This window comes from Sinohyriopsis cumingii, chromosome 7 (assembly GCF_028554795.1).
Source record: "Sinohyriopsis cumingii isolate HCF-2022 chromosome 7, ASM2855479v2, whole genome shotgun sequence".
In the NCBI taxonomy this organism is placed as follows: domain Eukaryota; kingdom Metazoa; phylum Mollusca; class Bivalvia; order Unionida; family Unionidae; genus Sinohyriopsis; species Sinohyriopsis cumingii.
The window spans coordinates 111,465,917-111,483,929 of NC_142967.1; the positions used below are offsets into that span (position 1 = coordinate 111,465,917).

General features: G+C 35.8%; 1 protein-coding gene across 4 annotated transcripts in view; it reads left to right on the plus strand.

Annotated features, from left to right (window-relative positions):
- LOC149795933 (uncharacterized) overlaps positions 1–7,438 on the plus strand; it is a 94,239-nt gene extending 86,801 nt beyond the window's left edge. For all 4 annotated transcript variants that reach the window (XM_089965859.1, XM_089965856.1, XM_089965860.1 and 1 more), the window contains one exon: positions 1,665–7,438. In XM_089965859.1, coding sequence (XP_089821985.1) covers positions 1,665–1,841 — 177 coding nt within the window. In that variant the 3' untranslated portion in view covers positions 1,842–7,438. The remainder of the gene's footprint in view (positions 1–1,664) is intronic.
- Positions 7,439–18,013: the final 10,575 nt, after the last annotated feature.

The following is an 18,013-nucleotide window of genomic DNA, read 5'->3' on the forward strand; positions in this document are numbered from 1 at the left end:
CACATTGTCAAATCGAACCTGGAATATGTCGCTATCAAGCCTTGCTTATTTTTGTTGTGTTGTTATACTGTTTTCCTTGCACCATACTTGAGGTTTGTTGAGAGCATCTTGTAAGATAATTTCAAGTACCGTTTTGGGTTTACCCATCTCAGACAGTGTAGTATCATCTGCATAAAGGTCAAGAAGAAATAGAAGTTTCAATTTTAAAAGGTAAGTCGTTGATAAATAGAATGAATAACAGAGGTCCAAGGATAGAGCCATGTGGTACTCCAAAATTAATGTTTTTACTTTGAGAAAGTTGACCATTTATATATACTTTTTGCACTTTATCGGTTAAGTAAGAAGTAAACCAGTTTAGAGAGTTTTCACTGCATTGATATATTTTTAGTTTTTCAAGCAAAATTTCACGGTCTACAAGATCAAGAGTGTTACAAAAATCCACCATATTAGTGCCTACCATTCTTCCTTGATCTAATGTTTTCAATCGTTTATCAATCAAAGATACAAGGGCAATTTCACAGGAGTGATTCTGTCGAAAGCCAGACTGATTATCATGAATAAGATCATCAATGTTCAAATAGTTGAGAAAAGAAACATGTACATGTTTTCTCTAGTAATTGGAGAGGCAAGGAAGGATAGAGATGGGTCTGTAGCTATTTACATCATCTTTTGTTCCTGCTTTATGCAGTGGTATAACCTTGGCAGTTTTCCAAGTTTGTGGAAATTTATTAGACCTAATACTTTCATTGTAAGTGAAAGCTATACTCTCTACAATTGCAGGTGCAGCTACCTTTAGTAGTCTTGGTTCAATCATATAAAGTCCTGTAGCTTTCCAATCATCCGTTTATTAACATATTTCAACTCAAATTCTGGACTCATTTCAGGAATTTTAAACTTTATATTGTTTGGTAATTTTTTAGCACAAAAAAGGTTTGAGTTCCAGATGATGAGATGAAGTTCTGGATTCTTTAAGTTTTTCAGCATTTTGAACGAAATGTCATTAAATATATTTGAGATGTCAGTTGGATTATCGGTATAAATGCCCACATGATTGAAGGATACAATTTCAGTTTTACTCTTACATTTCCATGTGCCAAACTCTGTAAACATTTCCAGATAGCTTTTGGGTTATTTTGGTTTTTATCCAGCACTTTTTTATAGTGTGCTTGTATGGCTTGATGTATCTTTTTATTGACTTTATTCCTGCAAACTCTATATTCAGATTGATTTCCTACTGATTTTAGTTGGTATCTTTGCTTTATTGTTTCTAATATTTTGGGGGAGATCCAGCCTGGCTGGTGGTCTTTCTTTATCATGTGTGTTTTTAAAGGGGCATGCTTGTTCACTATACTGATGAAAAGATCTGTCCATGTATATACAACATCATCAGTATTGTCAAAGATTTGGACTATATTCCATGGAACCTGTTTCAGAGCATCCAGGAATTTAACAGTATTAAAATGTATACATGTTTCCAAAATAACATGCATATAGGCTACTCACTGATGGCCCATTACTGTAGTTTATAAACTGGTACTTTGTATGTTTTTCTCAACAACATACACCTGTGATGCTTAATGATATTTGTATGCTGTTGATTTATATCATGTCCAGAGTAAGTTGCCTTATCAAATGTATGTATTTATTATTTTATGTAAATTCAGGAAGAAGATACAAATTCTGCAACTGGTCCAAAGGCACACTCAGCTATATCAACAGAATCATGTCATTTAGAAGTTAAAGATGGTCCAAAGACAGAACATGATCTTTCAGAAGAGGAAGATTTGTCACCTTGTCCATCGACATCGTCAGCCAGTTCAACAGAACCACTTCTTCCATAAAGATCAAAGGAAGTTTTCAGTCTGACAGCCTAGAATTAAGGAGCATTTTAATGCAAATTGGGTAGCTTTTGCATTAATACTATTTTAAAAATATTCCAGAGTAAAGGTTATGGCTTAGATTTGGGACCTGTAAAATATCATACCATCCACACTACTGGAACTGGAAAATCATATTGAATTTGACTATTCAATATCCATTGTTGGAGATCAACTTTTTGGTTAGCAGATGTTTCAGCAAGATTATTTATACAATCATATAGTGTTAAAGACACCAGCAATTTATGGGATTATCATTTTACGGTATATGTTGGGACACCGTATTTATTGGAACACCATAAATTTATTTTGAAAATAATCTTTTTATGCACTATGTTCTGGGACACATCATTTTTTCGAGTTGTAAGTTGTGGGACACATTTTAAATCTTTCAAAAATTACGTCAGAAAATCCACTCAAACATAAATTTTATTAAAGAAAACTTTAAAAAAGAAAAAAACTGAGTGTTATTTGTTTACACTTTTCTACCTAGATGCAAATTTGCTAAGAAAAAGAGTTCAGGTAAGATGGAGTCATTTGTGTATATGAAAACTGGTTCAGCTTTATCTGTTCTAATGTATACAGTTTTTTAAAGTTAAATGTCAAGGTTTATTTGCCGTTCGTGCTTGTTACGTGACTTATTTTGGCAAAATAACTATCGAGTTATTTCTCAAGTGGAATAAAGTCAAAGGATAATTAACGATGACCCCAGTTACCATCATTTTCATTTTCATCAGTAACATTTTCACTACTTTCACTTTCAAAATCCCCTTTACTATTTTCATTTTCACTTTTGTCATTGTTATCTGACGTAAACTTGTTCAACTGCCTCACACGCATGTTAATAGTTTTTTTCGTTTCGTATTCCTGAGGTAATCCTAATCTAATTAATCAATCTAATCAATCACGCTTGAGAGATACAAATTTTTTAACTTCTGTTTCTTTACAGTAGCTAAAGATTGCAATATACAGTGTGACCCCGCTATAACATGCTCTGTTAAAATGCAAATTCGGATATAACGCGGTCGTGGCATGGCTCCCGAAATTTCATATACATGTATTTTTCTTGTGCACAAAAAATTTCTTAAAAAGTAAGAAAAAAACGTAAAAAGTTGCTTATCATTTTGGGATAGAGATCGCGTATGAATAAAAAATGCAAGACGATCTTGGCTTGGCTCCTGAAATTTTATATGTATTTTTCTCGTACACAAAAAAGTATTTTTCTCATACACGAAAAGGTACTTTTTTTTCTTCTTAAAAGTAAGAAGAAGAAATAAACGCATAAAAAGTTTATTCTGGGATCACGTAGGTCTTCGCCAAAGTCGCAAACTTGGATTGTTTTTCCTTATTGGCTGCAAAACATACCATGTGGCTTTTTTCATTTTTATACAACTATTGGTTTGGAGTGCAGAAATTCAGATTCCCCTTGAAAGGATGCCGCAAACTAGATATAAAATGCACTGAAATTTATCTATTGTTACATAAACAAATTCTTTGTCTATACTGACAAACCATTTAAACAGTGCATTGTTTTATCATAATCTGCTTATCCTGACATCTAGCATGAGTTCTGTATGTTGTGTAATATCCGCTTTTTTGTTGTTGACATTTCTGGTAACGGAGATCAACTGGACAAGGCATTCTCTTGTAATCTGTCTTTCATTGGATTTTCGGCCACTCGCTAGTAATTAATATATTTACAAAGACTGGCATTTGTGTGTGGATGGTAAGTAAAATTCCTCTTCTTTTCACTCAGAATTAAATCCTTCAGAACACTCTTGTTTTCTTTAATAATCCATGTCATCAGAACACCTGCGTCTCTATCGTCTGTTGACCTTTTGTTAATTTTCAAACGCTTGCGTAGAAGGAAGCATCACGCTGCTACCACAAATGTAAAAAAAAAATTTACAAAAAATTCTTATTGGTTTATTCAGTAGGCATGGAGGGGCAGTAACTAGAATAGTCTAAACAACGGCCAATTCCTTTTAAAAATGTATCCAGATAAAACAGTTTGCTGAAATTTCAAAGGAAACAGATTACCTTTGAAGCACCAACTGTTATGAAAATGTACTCAGCAAATGGAAAAAATCACAGTCTCAATCATGCAATACAGTTATTTGATGTTGCCACCACAATAAGAAATGGGAATTCGTTTGGTTCTCTAAAGCTGTTCTTTAGCGGCGACTTCAAAAGCACATGCACCCTTCATCAAAGAAAGCCGACTCCAATCTTTCATTAACAGCAAAGAAGTTTTCTTCAAAGGAAGTCAGTACCAAACTTAAATAAAAGTGATGAAATCTGATGGATTTTTGCATTTTCCAATGTGACTGGAACACTTTAACTGTGCTGTGAAAGTTTACTTTTTGTAGGGAAAAAGTTTATGCCAACGGTGGCTTAAAACGCAAACTAACTTTTACCGACTTCGAACGTACTTCAAAGTAAATGTGCTTCATCATTCATTATGTGATTGTGCTATGTTTTTCCTCTGAATTCAGACCAATATGACCTGTTACAAAATTAATAAATATTTTAAAGCTGTGTATGCATATTTTCGATGGAATCACTTGTATCGTGGATTCAATGTATATGATGAGGTTTGCAGGTGAGTACACTGCATTGATACTCCGATCATGCTATACATTAGACATTTATTTATAAACAGTATTCACGTATATGTACCGATTCATGGTTCTCTAAATAAAGTAAACTATTATATGATGTCTTCTCTCTTTTCACTACAGGTGTATTTCTCATTTAATATGCATTAATTCAAGATAGCAACTGTGCCGATGAAGCTCGTATTTTACCACCCGCATTTATTACCCCCCCCCCACACACACACACAATTTTTTTTTTTTATGGTGGGGGGAGAATTTCTTAAGCTAACTGACTTGGTTGCATATAACACAGTTCTGTTCATAACACGGTCGGATTCTATGGCTCCCAACTACCGTGTTATAGCGGGCTTCCACTGTACACTGTAGGATCGGCTTTATAAATTTATATTAATCTGGTATCATATATCTATCTTCAAATTTACGTGCCTGTAATAATTCAAAATCACAAATAATTTTTTCAGGATCCACGTGAATTTTTATGCCACCTTTTTTATTCCTTGTTCTGCATAAATAATATCATTAATATTTTGTAATTCTCTCTCTCTCTCTCTCTCTCTCTCTCTATATATATATATATATATATAACAGTTGTGTAATATTACGCAAACACAACCTCTAGATTACTAAATAAATATTTCACTTACCTTTGTTCACTACCGAATATACTTCCAGACTGAATGAGAGAGAGATTCCGTAAGATCCCAACAGAAATACTTAGTAACAAGTTATTTTTGGAAATCGTCATTTTTAGAAAATACGTTGGCAATCCCAAAGCTATACTAGAAAATACGTTTGGAAATTTCCCTACAGAAATGTGTAGTAAATGAGTTGCTTTTGGAAATAACTGTAATATCTAGAAAATATGTAGGAAATCCCAAACAGAAATACATAGTAAATGTGTTATTTTTGGAAATCCCCAAGCCATTATAGAAAATACATTTGGAAATCCCTCATGATTTTGTGTCGGCGACTGTTCCAGAAAATCACATAGATAATTATTTTTGAAAATCACGTGATTTTCTTGAATATTCTGTGTGGGTGTATTCATGACTATAAAAGACACTGAATCCCTCTATCTAAGTCAGTCTGGAAGTGCATTCTGGAGTGAACAGAGGCAAGATAAACATTTTCTGCTAATTATCACACAGATGGTTAAATTGTATATTTGTATATAATTAGTTTGTGACAAAAAGAAAATAAATTAGTAATAAGCAAGGTAACTACTTAGTCTGCCGGTGAGAGATTTAGCATGACAGAGTTAATTCCCTTCAACAATAGAAGTCTCAAAAAGGATAAATAACCATTCATTCATGACATCTTACCCAGCATAAAAAAACACCTCACATGATTTATGACTGGCAAAGTGCACTAATATATATATATATATATATATATATATATATATATATATATATATATATATATATATATAATTCCAGTACTTTCACCACCAACGAAATGAAGTCTCAGAATGAATAAATAATTGTTCCATCAATAATATTTTAACATTGAGTATAATGACACAAAAATTAAATAGTAATACAATATTAGTAGCAACAAGCTAGGTAACTACTTCATTACTCTACCGGAAATATCAGCTTGACAAAGTTATATCACTTCAACAATAACGAAATAGTATCTTTTGTTTATATTTCTTAGAGTATGCTGATTTGGTTATATTGTTTGCGACAAGGTATATTGAATACCTGTAAATATCAAAATATTTGCCAGCTGCATATGTGAAATTCTATTTCTTTTGTGTGCCTGTCTCTACATTTGTAGATACAACGGCTTTGGCTCTCTCATCATTTCAGACAGTCTTATGAAATTTACGATTCTTGCTTTGTGTAATTACTTATAAATTCTATAATGAGTTATCGAGATTTTGTCCATCAATATGATCAATCACAAGACTGTCTTTGATTACCCCTTGCAAACATTCGTACATGAATTTATGACAAAGATATATTTTATTTCCCCTGGTATTGAATATAAGATACCCAGTATTAGTGACAGCGCAGACTGGGTTTTCTTTAGTCGAGAGTGCCTGATTGCACTATCATTGGATGCTTCATAATTGTTGATGATAGGTTGTTTCACAAATTCTTTTTGCTCCATTTATATATAATATTATTTGTCTAAATGATTATTTGAAAATCAAGCAATATAATCTGCATTTCTTATGACCTTGTCATTATTATCAGTATTAATTTTTTTGTCATATCTTTTCAGCTCTCAGTATTTTTTACCACCACATTGTACACACAACTGTTTTTCCTCTAAGCACAAACACCACATTTTAAACAAGGTTTAGATCCAAAACTCTCTCTCCGTACACTTTGTCCTGGATCTTGACACTACTGGTCCCTGCTGGTTACTTGGGTCTATAGAGGTTACTGTCTTGGGTCATCAGTTACACTTAGTTTACAGTTAGAGCCAAAAAGGATGGGATGCACAGTTTGGAACTTAGAGTGTGGTTAAGCATCCATATTAGAACTCCTGCAGTTATAATGGATAGTTCCGACCTGTCAGTCAAACTGGGCACATTGACCAGTCAAAAGTAGGTATCGATTTCACTGCGTACTTACTCGTTGCTATCCACCATATTTGCTCAGAAACATGAGACTACGCTTGATTACTTTTGTATTACATTGCAAAGGAATGTGAAATATTACACAGAAGAGCACTGAAAATTTATCAGATTAATGGTTTACCGTTGTACATGGGGCACATGAGATGCAGACTGTCATTATTATGAAAGGATTCGAGAGGGATTTAAAAAAAAAAAATTCTCAAACCAAACACCAACATGAAATATATATGTGTTGGAAGTGATGCATTATTTATAATCATGTTTAATATATAAATACACAAAACTGTTTGTAAATAATGATAGTATTTGTTGTACTTGTGAAAATGTTGAATAAAATTTTATGCTAATTATATGGTTAAATTAAAATTTTATATCTTATTGAATCCATAATATTACATCCAGTACAGAAGCTTTGTGTACACGTGTTGTTTATGTTTGTACTTTTATTGCCTCGGTTTATTTTTCTTTTAACAATTGTTTAGAATATTGGAATCCTGCATCATGTTTCATTAGTGCTGATTTGATTAAAATTTTCAAACTTGGGCATTGATATGTAACTAGTGTCAAGTCAACAAAACACCACCCTAAACTTTAAATTCTGGATTGTCCCTAATCCTATTCATATATGTGTATGTCTCTCTCTCTCTCTCTCTCTCTCTCTCTCTCTCTTTCTATATATATATATATATATATATATATATATATATACATATACATATACATGTATATATATATAATTATGAAGTTGGATTTTGAAATCAGTTATCTCAAAATTTAAATTTAATTATTTTGAATACTTTTTTCATTATGCAAGGTTTTCCAGAAATATTTTAAATTTATGAAGAGGTGAAATAGCAATAAAACATGTATTTTTTCTTTAATAGGCTGGGACAATATCCTCTCATTGATATATAGTTTGTCCTTTTGACTTTAAATAACACTAATCTCTTACAAATTACTGATAAACACCTGCAATATGTTATAACATCAATGACAATGACTGCTCCGGTGGCCTAGTGGTTAGAGCGTCCGCCTCAGATGTGGGAGGTCGTAGGTTCGATCCTCGGCCAAGTCATACTAATGACTTACAAAAGTGGTACTAACAGCTTGGCGCTCAGCATTAAGAGGTTAGTGTTAGGACTGGTCAGTCTGGTGTCAGAATAATGTGACTGGGTGGGACATCATACTACATGTCTGTGGCATGATGCCCCAGTGCTAGATATCACTATAAACTGTCACACTGCAGAAATCGTAGCAATATGACTGAAAAATTGTTAAAGCGACATTAAAAGTCTAAAACTCACATCACATCACATATAACATCAACGTAGTAAATTAAACAAATCACACTAACTAGCGAACAAAGGTCGAAGCAGATGCAAATATATCCCGTCAACATGGTTTCACTTATTTCTTTGTGTCTTTATTATTTCCTTCTTTTTAAAGACATTATGATAAATGATCATTGTACATGGATCAGATATAATTTAAATTTACTGGTTTATCAATGATACCCTTAGGAATGTTTCATCTTTGCATCTGAGGAGACATGTTACCGCGGCGTAAAGAAGTACATTTCCTTCATTTATTCAGGCAACTTGCTATAAAGTGTTTGTTTATTTATTTAACTTTATTATCTGTTTAACTAAACATAATTAAATTATTAATTATAGATATCAAAATACATGTTTTCATCTTGTATGCGAGTTATATATTATGATATAAATGTAATGGGTACATAACAAAAGCTTTATTATAATTTTTTAAACGTACTAAGGCCATACTTGAAAATCTGATAAGTAATAAGTATGCATAACTTGGCAAGAACAGAAACATTTTGATAATTTGTCCTATTCTAGAACAATTTTATCTTCTAGTTTATCATGGTGATCTTTCTTGCACATAGATCACCACCAACATGTTGTAACTCATGACTTGAATTTCGCCATCAAAAATACTATTTTCATCAATATATCTTTGTGTGTAGTAATGCAGGCTTTTCTTTAATGCACGATCTGAAAGAATCTTGCAGTCAGGTAAGAATGTCTCAGAAATATTGTCAAAAATATTTTCGAATAAATCTGTTGCTGATGCTACTGGATCTGCCGTTTTAGCTTGTGAGCCACAGCAACAGTAATTAACTGGGTGGAGCTTAACATTAAAAATCAGAACTGTCCATCATGTTTGATGTCAACGATCATGCCTCTCTTTCATAAATATTTTCGATTGATGTTCTTCTTTACAGATAAATGAAGTTAGATGCAAGGATTTTTAGAATTGTCCAGTTTGCTTCATGTATTATCAGTTAATGGGCAGACAGGTTAACTGTGCAGCAGACAGACTGTTTATTGACAATGTGCTATATTAATGTTGGTGCTTAGTCTGCTCTCATTGGCTGTATTTTGTTCACTTTCAAGTGTCATCACATGTGACCAGTTACTGACAAGTATTTAAAAACTAGAAATCATAAATGTGTGTAAGATGGTGTGGTTGGGGTTATACTACCATTAATACTTGCAATGAGCAAAAGTAACTGAACAAATATGAGGGCTGTAGTTACAAGCATGGTTCTAGTACGGTCAAGACATATTTAACAATTAGCATAATCCCAGTGCAATAATTCCCAAACCATAGTACGAGATTGATTTTGTAAAAGTTTGGAGAATATTATTTCAGTTTCTGTTCTTGCAATACTAGAATGAATGCTGCATAGTGCAATGGCCAACTGTTCTTTAAGCCAAATGAATAATTTTGACTATTTGTTTATGCGTTTTTACATTTCATTTACGTCACAGTTTCATGCCATATTTCTCCTGGACTAATTTTCTTTTATTTTTTAATATAGTTTTGTTATTATGTTAATTTTTCATCATCTGTGGCTGTCTCCTCTATGTATTAAGAGGCAACTAATGAATGCAGGAGCTGCAGTGGATTAATGGTTAATGTGCTAGACTCTGATCAAAATGGTGTGTTCAGATCCTGTTGTCAGATCAATCTGGGTTGGCTAATGTAGTTTACCCTTGCCTTGGGCAAGGTACATTACTCCAATTCAATAATCAACTGGTGTTGCTGTGCCATGAAAAACATCCCAGTCCATATTGATTTTACCTATTTTACTGACAAAAATAATTCTGCCAATAAAGCATGATTGGTATGTGAAGTTCTTGCATGTAATCAAACTCTTCCAAGATCTTAATGATATGAAACTATTGACCATTTGTTTAAATTCAAATTCACATGAAAAATTAGTTTTTGTTCATTATCAAATACATTCAACATTTTGATCACATAAGCATTTCTGCTAAATTAGATCAAAATATTATTTTCCTCAGCAATAGAGTCCATATAGTATTTGCAAGGTTAGCCACTCAGCTGTAGAATTTGAGAATTACTTTGCATGAATATTGCTCACAAAATTCTCCTGTCATATCTTGGTGAGATAAACCTATTACCAAGTTTGAACAAATTCATGAAAAATAGTTTTAAGAGCAGTCGCAAGCATGGCCATTGAGATGTAGGATCACCGCATGATGTGCAGAAGTTTTGCTTATAGCACTGTCATATAGCATGTTGATGGCTTAAGTATACAATTCAACAAGTCAGATCTCAATTGAATCAGAAACACAGTTGTGCAAGTCATAATCAACTCTGCAAGGTCACTCAGTGGAGATCGATTATATAATCCCAATGACTATGTTTGATCAAAATCGAATCAGTAATACAGTTTCATGTGGTTAGAACCTTATGCAGTTCAAAGCATAATCACCTATTTAATCTAGCTCTCATTGATAAAAGCTTTTATTCCATGTTTAGTCAAACTGCATGACATGTATACAGATTGCATACGTTGTGGTAACATGCTGAATCGGGTGGAAGATCACCTCATTATTATACATGGATAACACTCATCAAACTTGTATGAGCTCTTAATGATATTAGTCTATATTGTGGAAATATGGCTCTGAGACTGGTCAATCTGATGAAAGTAGTACATGAAATGGGGGTTCTGGCTCACCTAGCTCACTGCATGGTTTAGGTCGGTGAGTATCCCATTCAAACCTACTACTATGTTATGTGGTTTCTGGCTCACTGCATGTTCCAATTCTTCTGTGGTTTTGGCTCACTTGTTCCCTGCAAACTATTTTGTGCGATAATGTCCATGTGCGAGTGTGTGAATACCATCGTTGGAATAGCATTTATCGTCGAAGGAGCATAGTCCTTTTTTGTTGATGAGCATGGTGGTGAGATGATGTCATTGTAGTCAGAAAGTGAAGGTCTGTAATGATTGATGGTGGCAATGCAACTGATGACAGGTTTTGTTTTACTCTGGCTTTTTTCTTGATAGTATTATTTTCAAGCATGATTCAACACATTTTGGATCGAAGTTCTATGAATTCTGTGATAGGTATTCCAGAAGTTTCATCTTTGAACATTCCCAGTTTCTATTTATTTTATTTGCAGTGAAATGGGTGTGTTTCTGGATAATCTCTAAGATCAAATAGATCTCAGTGTTGATAGAGATATGCTTAGATGTTGCCAGAGTGAATTTCATAAAAGAAGCGAATCTGTATCCATCATGAGTAGCCTGGTTTTATCTCCATAGTGTCATTTGATGAAGTCGTAATGAAACTCAAGCATGAGCATTTTGGACAGATCAAGAATGGCTGGACTGACTTAGATGGCTTGATTGAGCAAGAGATGTGTTTTTCTGGATTCAATAGCGAAAAGTTCTTCGTCAAAGATTTTCATGCTGATGAAGGCATTGTTGACCACCAGCTTATCTTGTCGTCGTTGGTTATTGACAATTTCGATTTTCTTTGTGCTTCTGATGTTTTTCATGGTTTTTCCGAAGACTTATTCATGAGTTTAACAAAATTCTCACCGAAGTCCGTAGTGGCTTTGGCTCATTGGGTATTGAAGTCGATGTAGGATTGTATCCATGGGGATTTTTCCAGCTTGAGAGCTCGATGAACTTGTTTAGGAAGGATTCCATGCTGAAGAGCTTGTTCAAGCAGTCGATGATGTATTTTGTAGTGGGTTTTATGATGGATATTGGGTATGAGTTTTTTATATATTGGCATCTCCGATCTGAATTTGGTTTTTTATTGGAGTTGTGGAGAAAGCTTGGAGAGTGCCATGAGAAGTGGGTCAGCACAGAAGGGATAATCGTTATGATCATCATGGAGATTTGGATGCTTCAGATCAATTTCCACGAAATGGCCCCAGTCATTCTGATATCCTGGTTGTCTTTCCTGGAGGAACTGTTCTCTGGTGCTCCAGTGAAAATCACCTGTGGAAAAAGATTGTAACATGGCGTAATCATAGAGATTATTTGAAGAAAAATAGAGGATGTATGAGGAGGAATGCGTGCGATAATAGTTTTTCATGTCTTTGCTGTTGGTTACGGCATGTTTTTAGCGGATGGTGCAGGTGCCTCCTCTAATCATACACTCCGTGAACATCAACATGTCTGGATCTTTGAAGAGCTCAAGCTATACGCTTGACTTCCTTGGGAAGGACATCCCAGGAGAGACCGGGTGATGAGAAATACCAGAGTACATCGAGTTGATAATGATTTGGACACATGTGTCTGAAATTTTCATCCATGAGTAGAAGTAAGTCCGTTTTCAGGTACAGGTCGTGATAGTCGCTGAGAGTGTGACACCCTTGTTCGTTCCATATCTTGTTCGGATACTGATACTCTTCTTCAATGATATGGAAGAGATGTAAGCGAGAACAGGATGTATCAAAAGCAGGTAATGAGGCTTCAACGAATCTGGACCACCCGTCGATGTACTAGTAGAGAACAACTCCTTTTCACTGTAGGAGAAGAGCATGAGGTCCAAATTCCTTTTCAAGATTCTTGAACTTAGGGCATGTTTTAGCGAGGTTATCAAAAAACTAGCTGTGAGATTACCCATGCGAAGTCTTATCAAACATCAATTAATACTCAAACATGTTCTTGCCATGTATACGTACAGACGAAGATATAATCTACGAAGCTGTCAACATTTTCCATACAATTTCACAGCTTACGCACAAGACAAACGCACAACGCATCGGCGTTGAATAAACCGAAAGGCATGGTTTTAGATTCATATAGACCTTTAGGAGTCGCGAATGCAGTTAATATGAACGTATTATCAGCGATTGGTTCCTGCCAGTATCCTTTTGTAAGATCCAATTTCGAAATGTATAGGTGTCCTGCTAGTTTCGAGAATAAGTTCTCCATGTAAATGCAAAAACGGTTTGTCCCGTCTTTCTTTCCGACTAATACAACGGGAACGAATATGCGGAACTGGAAGGTGCGATCACTCCTTTGATCTAACATTTTCTCCACTTCGTTGATCGTCTCCCTCGCATTAAATGGTATTGGATATCCTTTAATTCTGATGGACTCGGATGTGTTTGACTTTATCCTGTATTGAATTAATCCAGTAAGGCCTGGTCCGTCCCTAAACACATTAGGATATTTAGACAAAACCGCCATAATCTGTGTACGCTGACCCTCGTGTAAATCCGGGCACACACTAATCTGGGGGTGTTACGAAACACCCAAATCCACACCAAATCCACCCAAATCCACACCCTAGTGCAATCTTTCGACTTTAATCTCAAAATATCAATCCGTGTTGTTGAAAGGTTGAGCGTGACCTTAGAATAGATATTTTGTTGAACATGTGGCTCTGATTTTTGTATAGAAATAGAACAGTGAAGAATTAAAGCATATAATTAAAACTATACAACAGTATATAATATGTGTATGTATCTTATTAAGTACGTCTTCATGCCTGCCTATACGAACGTCTTCCATACTGGCAAATATGTCATATCAATATTAAACAACCACCGAATTTGACAAATATGATACCAATTTATAGGTTTCTCGTCAGTCTAAATAGACCTAACCCAATAGAACTATGTAAAACTGCACAATAAAAAAATAATTCGATTTGTGGAAAAAGATTTGTTTTTTTAAAAAAAATTTAAAACATGGGGGGAGGGGAGGTACCGTTGCAATTTAGAGATGAGACGACAGACAAAATGCGATTTGGTGTGGATTTGGTGCGGATTTGGGTGTTTCGTAACACCGCTAATCTGGCCAGACCTTCTTTTCGTACGTCGATTGGGTATTCAAGGGCCATTTCAGTACTAAACACAAATTCTGGTTCGTCACACGATTGATCTAATATGACCGCAGTACATTCTACATTAAGGACCCATTTATAAACTGTTTGAACATGTCTTTCTATGTAAAGTTTCAGCATATTGGCGTTAAAGTATTGGACCTACCTTCCATGGCAATGATGTAGTCCATTTCGCCCTTAACCTGTTTGACTTCGTACAGTCCTCTCCATTGGACTAACAGCTTGTTTTTATTTGTAGGGAGAAGCACCAAGACGAGATCGCCTACATCAGATTTCTTACTTCGCGTACCGCGGTCATAATACTTCGCCTACTTGCGGTTAAATTTCGCGAGCTTGTCTCGTGTCATCTGACACGTATTATGCCTTTCCAGCCAGTATACCACGTAATGGCTGTGGTAGTGGAATTAGTGGTAGTATTAGTGTTCTGCCTTCAGGCTCTACCTCACACTGAGGTCTAATCATGAGGTAAGGTAGGATCCTTTATTTCTTCTTTTCCATCTCTTCTTTCTCTTGCCTCTTCTTCAAATCCGGCTTCCCCATGGATAGCCAACTCATTCAGCAGCATCCTGGCATTCCCCAGGTGCATTTGGAGTTCTAAACGTTTGTTAATATACTCGTGTTGATAGGTCAACGTTGGGTAGCCAGACTGACGGACGCTACACTTTATAACCCTGAAGCACGGACGTGAAGGAAAACACCCTTTTACACAAATACAAACAATACCCACACTACAATCCAAAACATGGAACGCGCGGACCTAAAAGAAACATGTTCACTGTTTTCTTACTAACACAATTTATTACCATCGAGACACACAACCCTAAAACAAACAAAGACACTGACTATCTTACAAAGTCGGGTAAACAAAAGGTTTATAGGCACAATTTTTTACCTACAGACAAGCGCAAATAAACAAATGTTTGGCAATTTGACTATATCTTTTCTAGATTTTTGAGGTAGAACTGAAAAGGTCTGTTTTGTTTGGGGTTGTGGAAATCTCTTATCGTATAAGATTGTGACGCCGTCTGTCTGCAACCTTTCCGACAGGATTGGGTATACTTCTTCGGAAAGAGAAGGAGAATTCTTTAGTGTCCACACGGCAGTCTAAAACGTCCGTGCCTGGTTTCTGTTCTTGTTGCTGCTATTCTCTTGCTGTTTCTGAAGTCTGTACTTCTCGGTTCATTCTTCTTGATCCTTTTGTATTTCTTCTTGAAAAACCTCTTCTATCAGGCCTTGTGCCACTTTCAACATCCCGACATTTTCAATCTCTTCAGGCTTTGGCATCAGGTTTTGTATGACATGATGCAAATCTAAATGTGCTTCGTTAACCTCTGCTAGTCTTGAAGACATCTTCACAGGTTGACGCATTAACAATTGATGGTCAGACTGGAAACCACCTCGCTTTATATGTCTCAAACGCGGACGGGATAGAAAATATCTCTACAATTTTGTGGTAGAAACGCTATAGCTCATCTCATGGTGAGGGATAGAAAGAAGTCAAGCAGCAAAGATAGTGATAACAACTTTTTAAAACAAACCATCGACAATCCTTTCTTTATAACATTTTTATTCAACCAACAAACCATTAGCAAACAAAAACATCAACACATTTTTTTCAGATAACAAATCTTTGACAAGGTTGGAGGTCATCTGGCAATTGATGTACACTACGTTTCCTCGGTAAAAACAAGAGATATCCATAATGGTCACAAAACCGCCTAACGAGTTTTTCATCGTTTCTAGAAGAGTCACGATCAAACTAAGTCACTAAATGTTCTAAGGGATAGCCAAGATTGCGTTGATCAAGAAATGCACACAATATTGTCCATACGCTAGGAAATCTGTTCCTTGTAATTTAACATTATAGAAGCGAGGCGTCTGGTCATTTATTCTCATAAAGGCGATGATTTCGTCTTCTAAAGGCGGCAATCCATACGAATCAAAATATTCCACACAGGCATCGTCGTTAAAGTAGAAGTCTTCCCATTGGGTTTCTGGGAGATGACTGTCGTCCGTGTTGATAACATAAGCTTGATGGTCTTTAATTTTGTGATGAGCAAGTTCATCCTTAGCGCACATGATAGGATTCTAACAAGCGGTGTACGAACTGTTTTTCAAAAGACAATACAGTTCCCAGGTATCTATTTTGTTTTGCTTTTTCTTTTTTCACAGGTAATGATAAGTTACGAATTCAATCCTTAAATTTTATTGAAAATCTATGTCAAGTAAGCGTCTCTTTGCTTCGTCTCCGTACCCTGTGCCAAGAGAGATTCAATGCGATGGATCTCTAGAGCATTCATTGGAGAGGAGGAAAGATCACGCAAGTCTTTATACCACTGATGCAATACGGCTTCTTACGAGATGGGGTCCCATGTGTTATCCAGATACTTGTCCAATTTTTCTTCTTGATTCATCATCAGACATGTATCGTGTTTAATTTGACTGAGATGATCGTCTTGGTCAACCCAGTAATTTTTTCTGCCAGGTGTTTGGCAAAACAGGAGATTTAATCTAGTTCTTTTTCTGATCATCTGAAAATTACCAACACCTCTTGGTCTATCATTTGGTTCTGCTTCCACGATATCCTCCTATTCCATTTCCAAACAGGCCCCACCATTTAAAGAGGGATAATAATCTTCCATAGCTTCTAATAGTCTAGAGTAACTGCTCTTAAGCTGTTGATTTCTATTGTATAGTCGAATTCGGCATACAGGATGAAGTTCCTCATCTCGGGTAGAGCTGTAGCAAACTGAAGTTCCACATGAAGCTGACCAGATTTTATAATGTGGAAATGTCCCTCGTCGCTGCCTTGGTCTGAAGTAAAATCAAAAGCCCACAAAGTGTAACCTCCTGCCTAATCTTCGAACGAAATACCGTGACTACTGTTGGTCCCAAGCTGTCAGGTAGCTTCGTACAGGGACAAGTACGACCTCATGTAATTCTTCTTGTCAAAGTCAGGTTCTATGGGTCTGGTACACAATGTCTTGCCATCTCAACTGAATTCAACTTTGGACACATTGTAATGCTCAAACTCGAAAGGAGTTTGATCGGAGCGTTGAGAGCTACATTGCTAATTACATCAGTGATCAAACGTTTGGGTAACTGTCCTAGGAACAGATGATCTTCGCTCTTGGATCGGAGTCTAGCGGCAATGGTGAAAGTTGTCACTTCCACTCATAGTATTGGATATTTGCAGTCGTTCTGCTCAAAGTGTGACTGATGTCGTTTCCCAATGTAGGTAACACTTCCACGCGTTGCACGTCGTGTCTGGCTTCTTCGATGACTGTTTTATAATTGGCAGCATCATCCATCAAATGGAAAGCGGGACTGCTTCGGTTCAGTCTTAATCGGACACCCACTAGGCTCAGCAGACACATCTCTTGCAACCGCATGTCCAAAGGCAAACGATCTCTCAGTTCTGAACTCTGCCCATTCTTGATTTTATTTCGTGAGTAGCTGTCGTTTGGCTCTATTTTGTAATCAAATCGGTGTCTTTGAATTTGCCTACCGTATCAGGTTTCGTGTCATCATCGGTTTTAAAGTGGGGGCCATCGAGCGAAACGCAGATTTCAAAATATCTCCTAAACCATATCCTCGCTGTTGAGGGACACCTCGGTACACTGCATACACGAATCACAATTCGTTAGAGAATCGTTCTTGAAAATGGAGTTTCAGTGTGACTTTCCCTATGGTGAATGGAATATTTTCTCCCAGATGTCTTATGGTATCAATCTTGACAGTGTCGACATACGTAATATATTGACGGATATATAATGA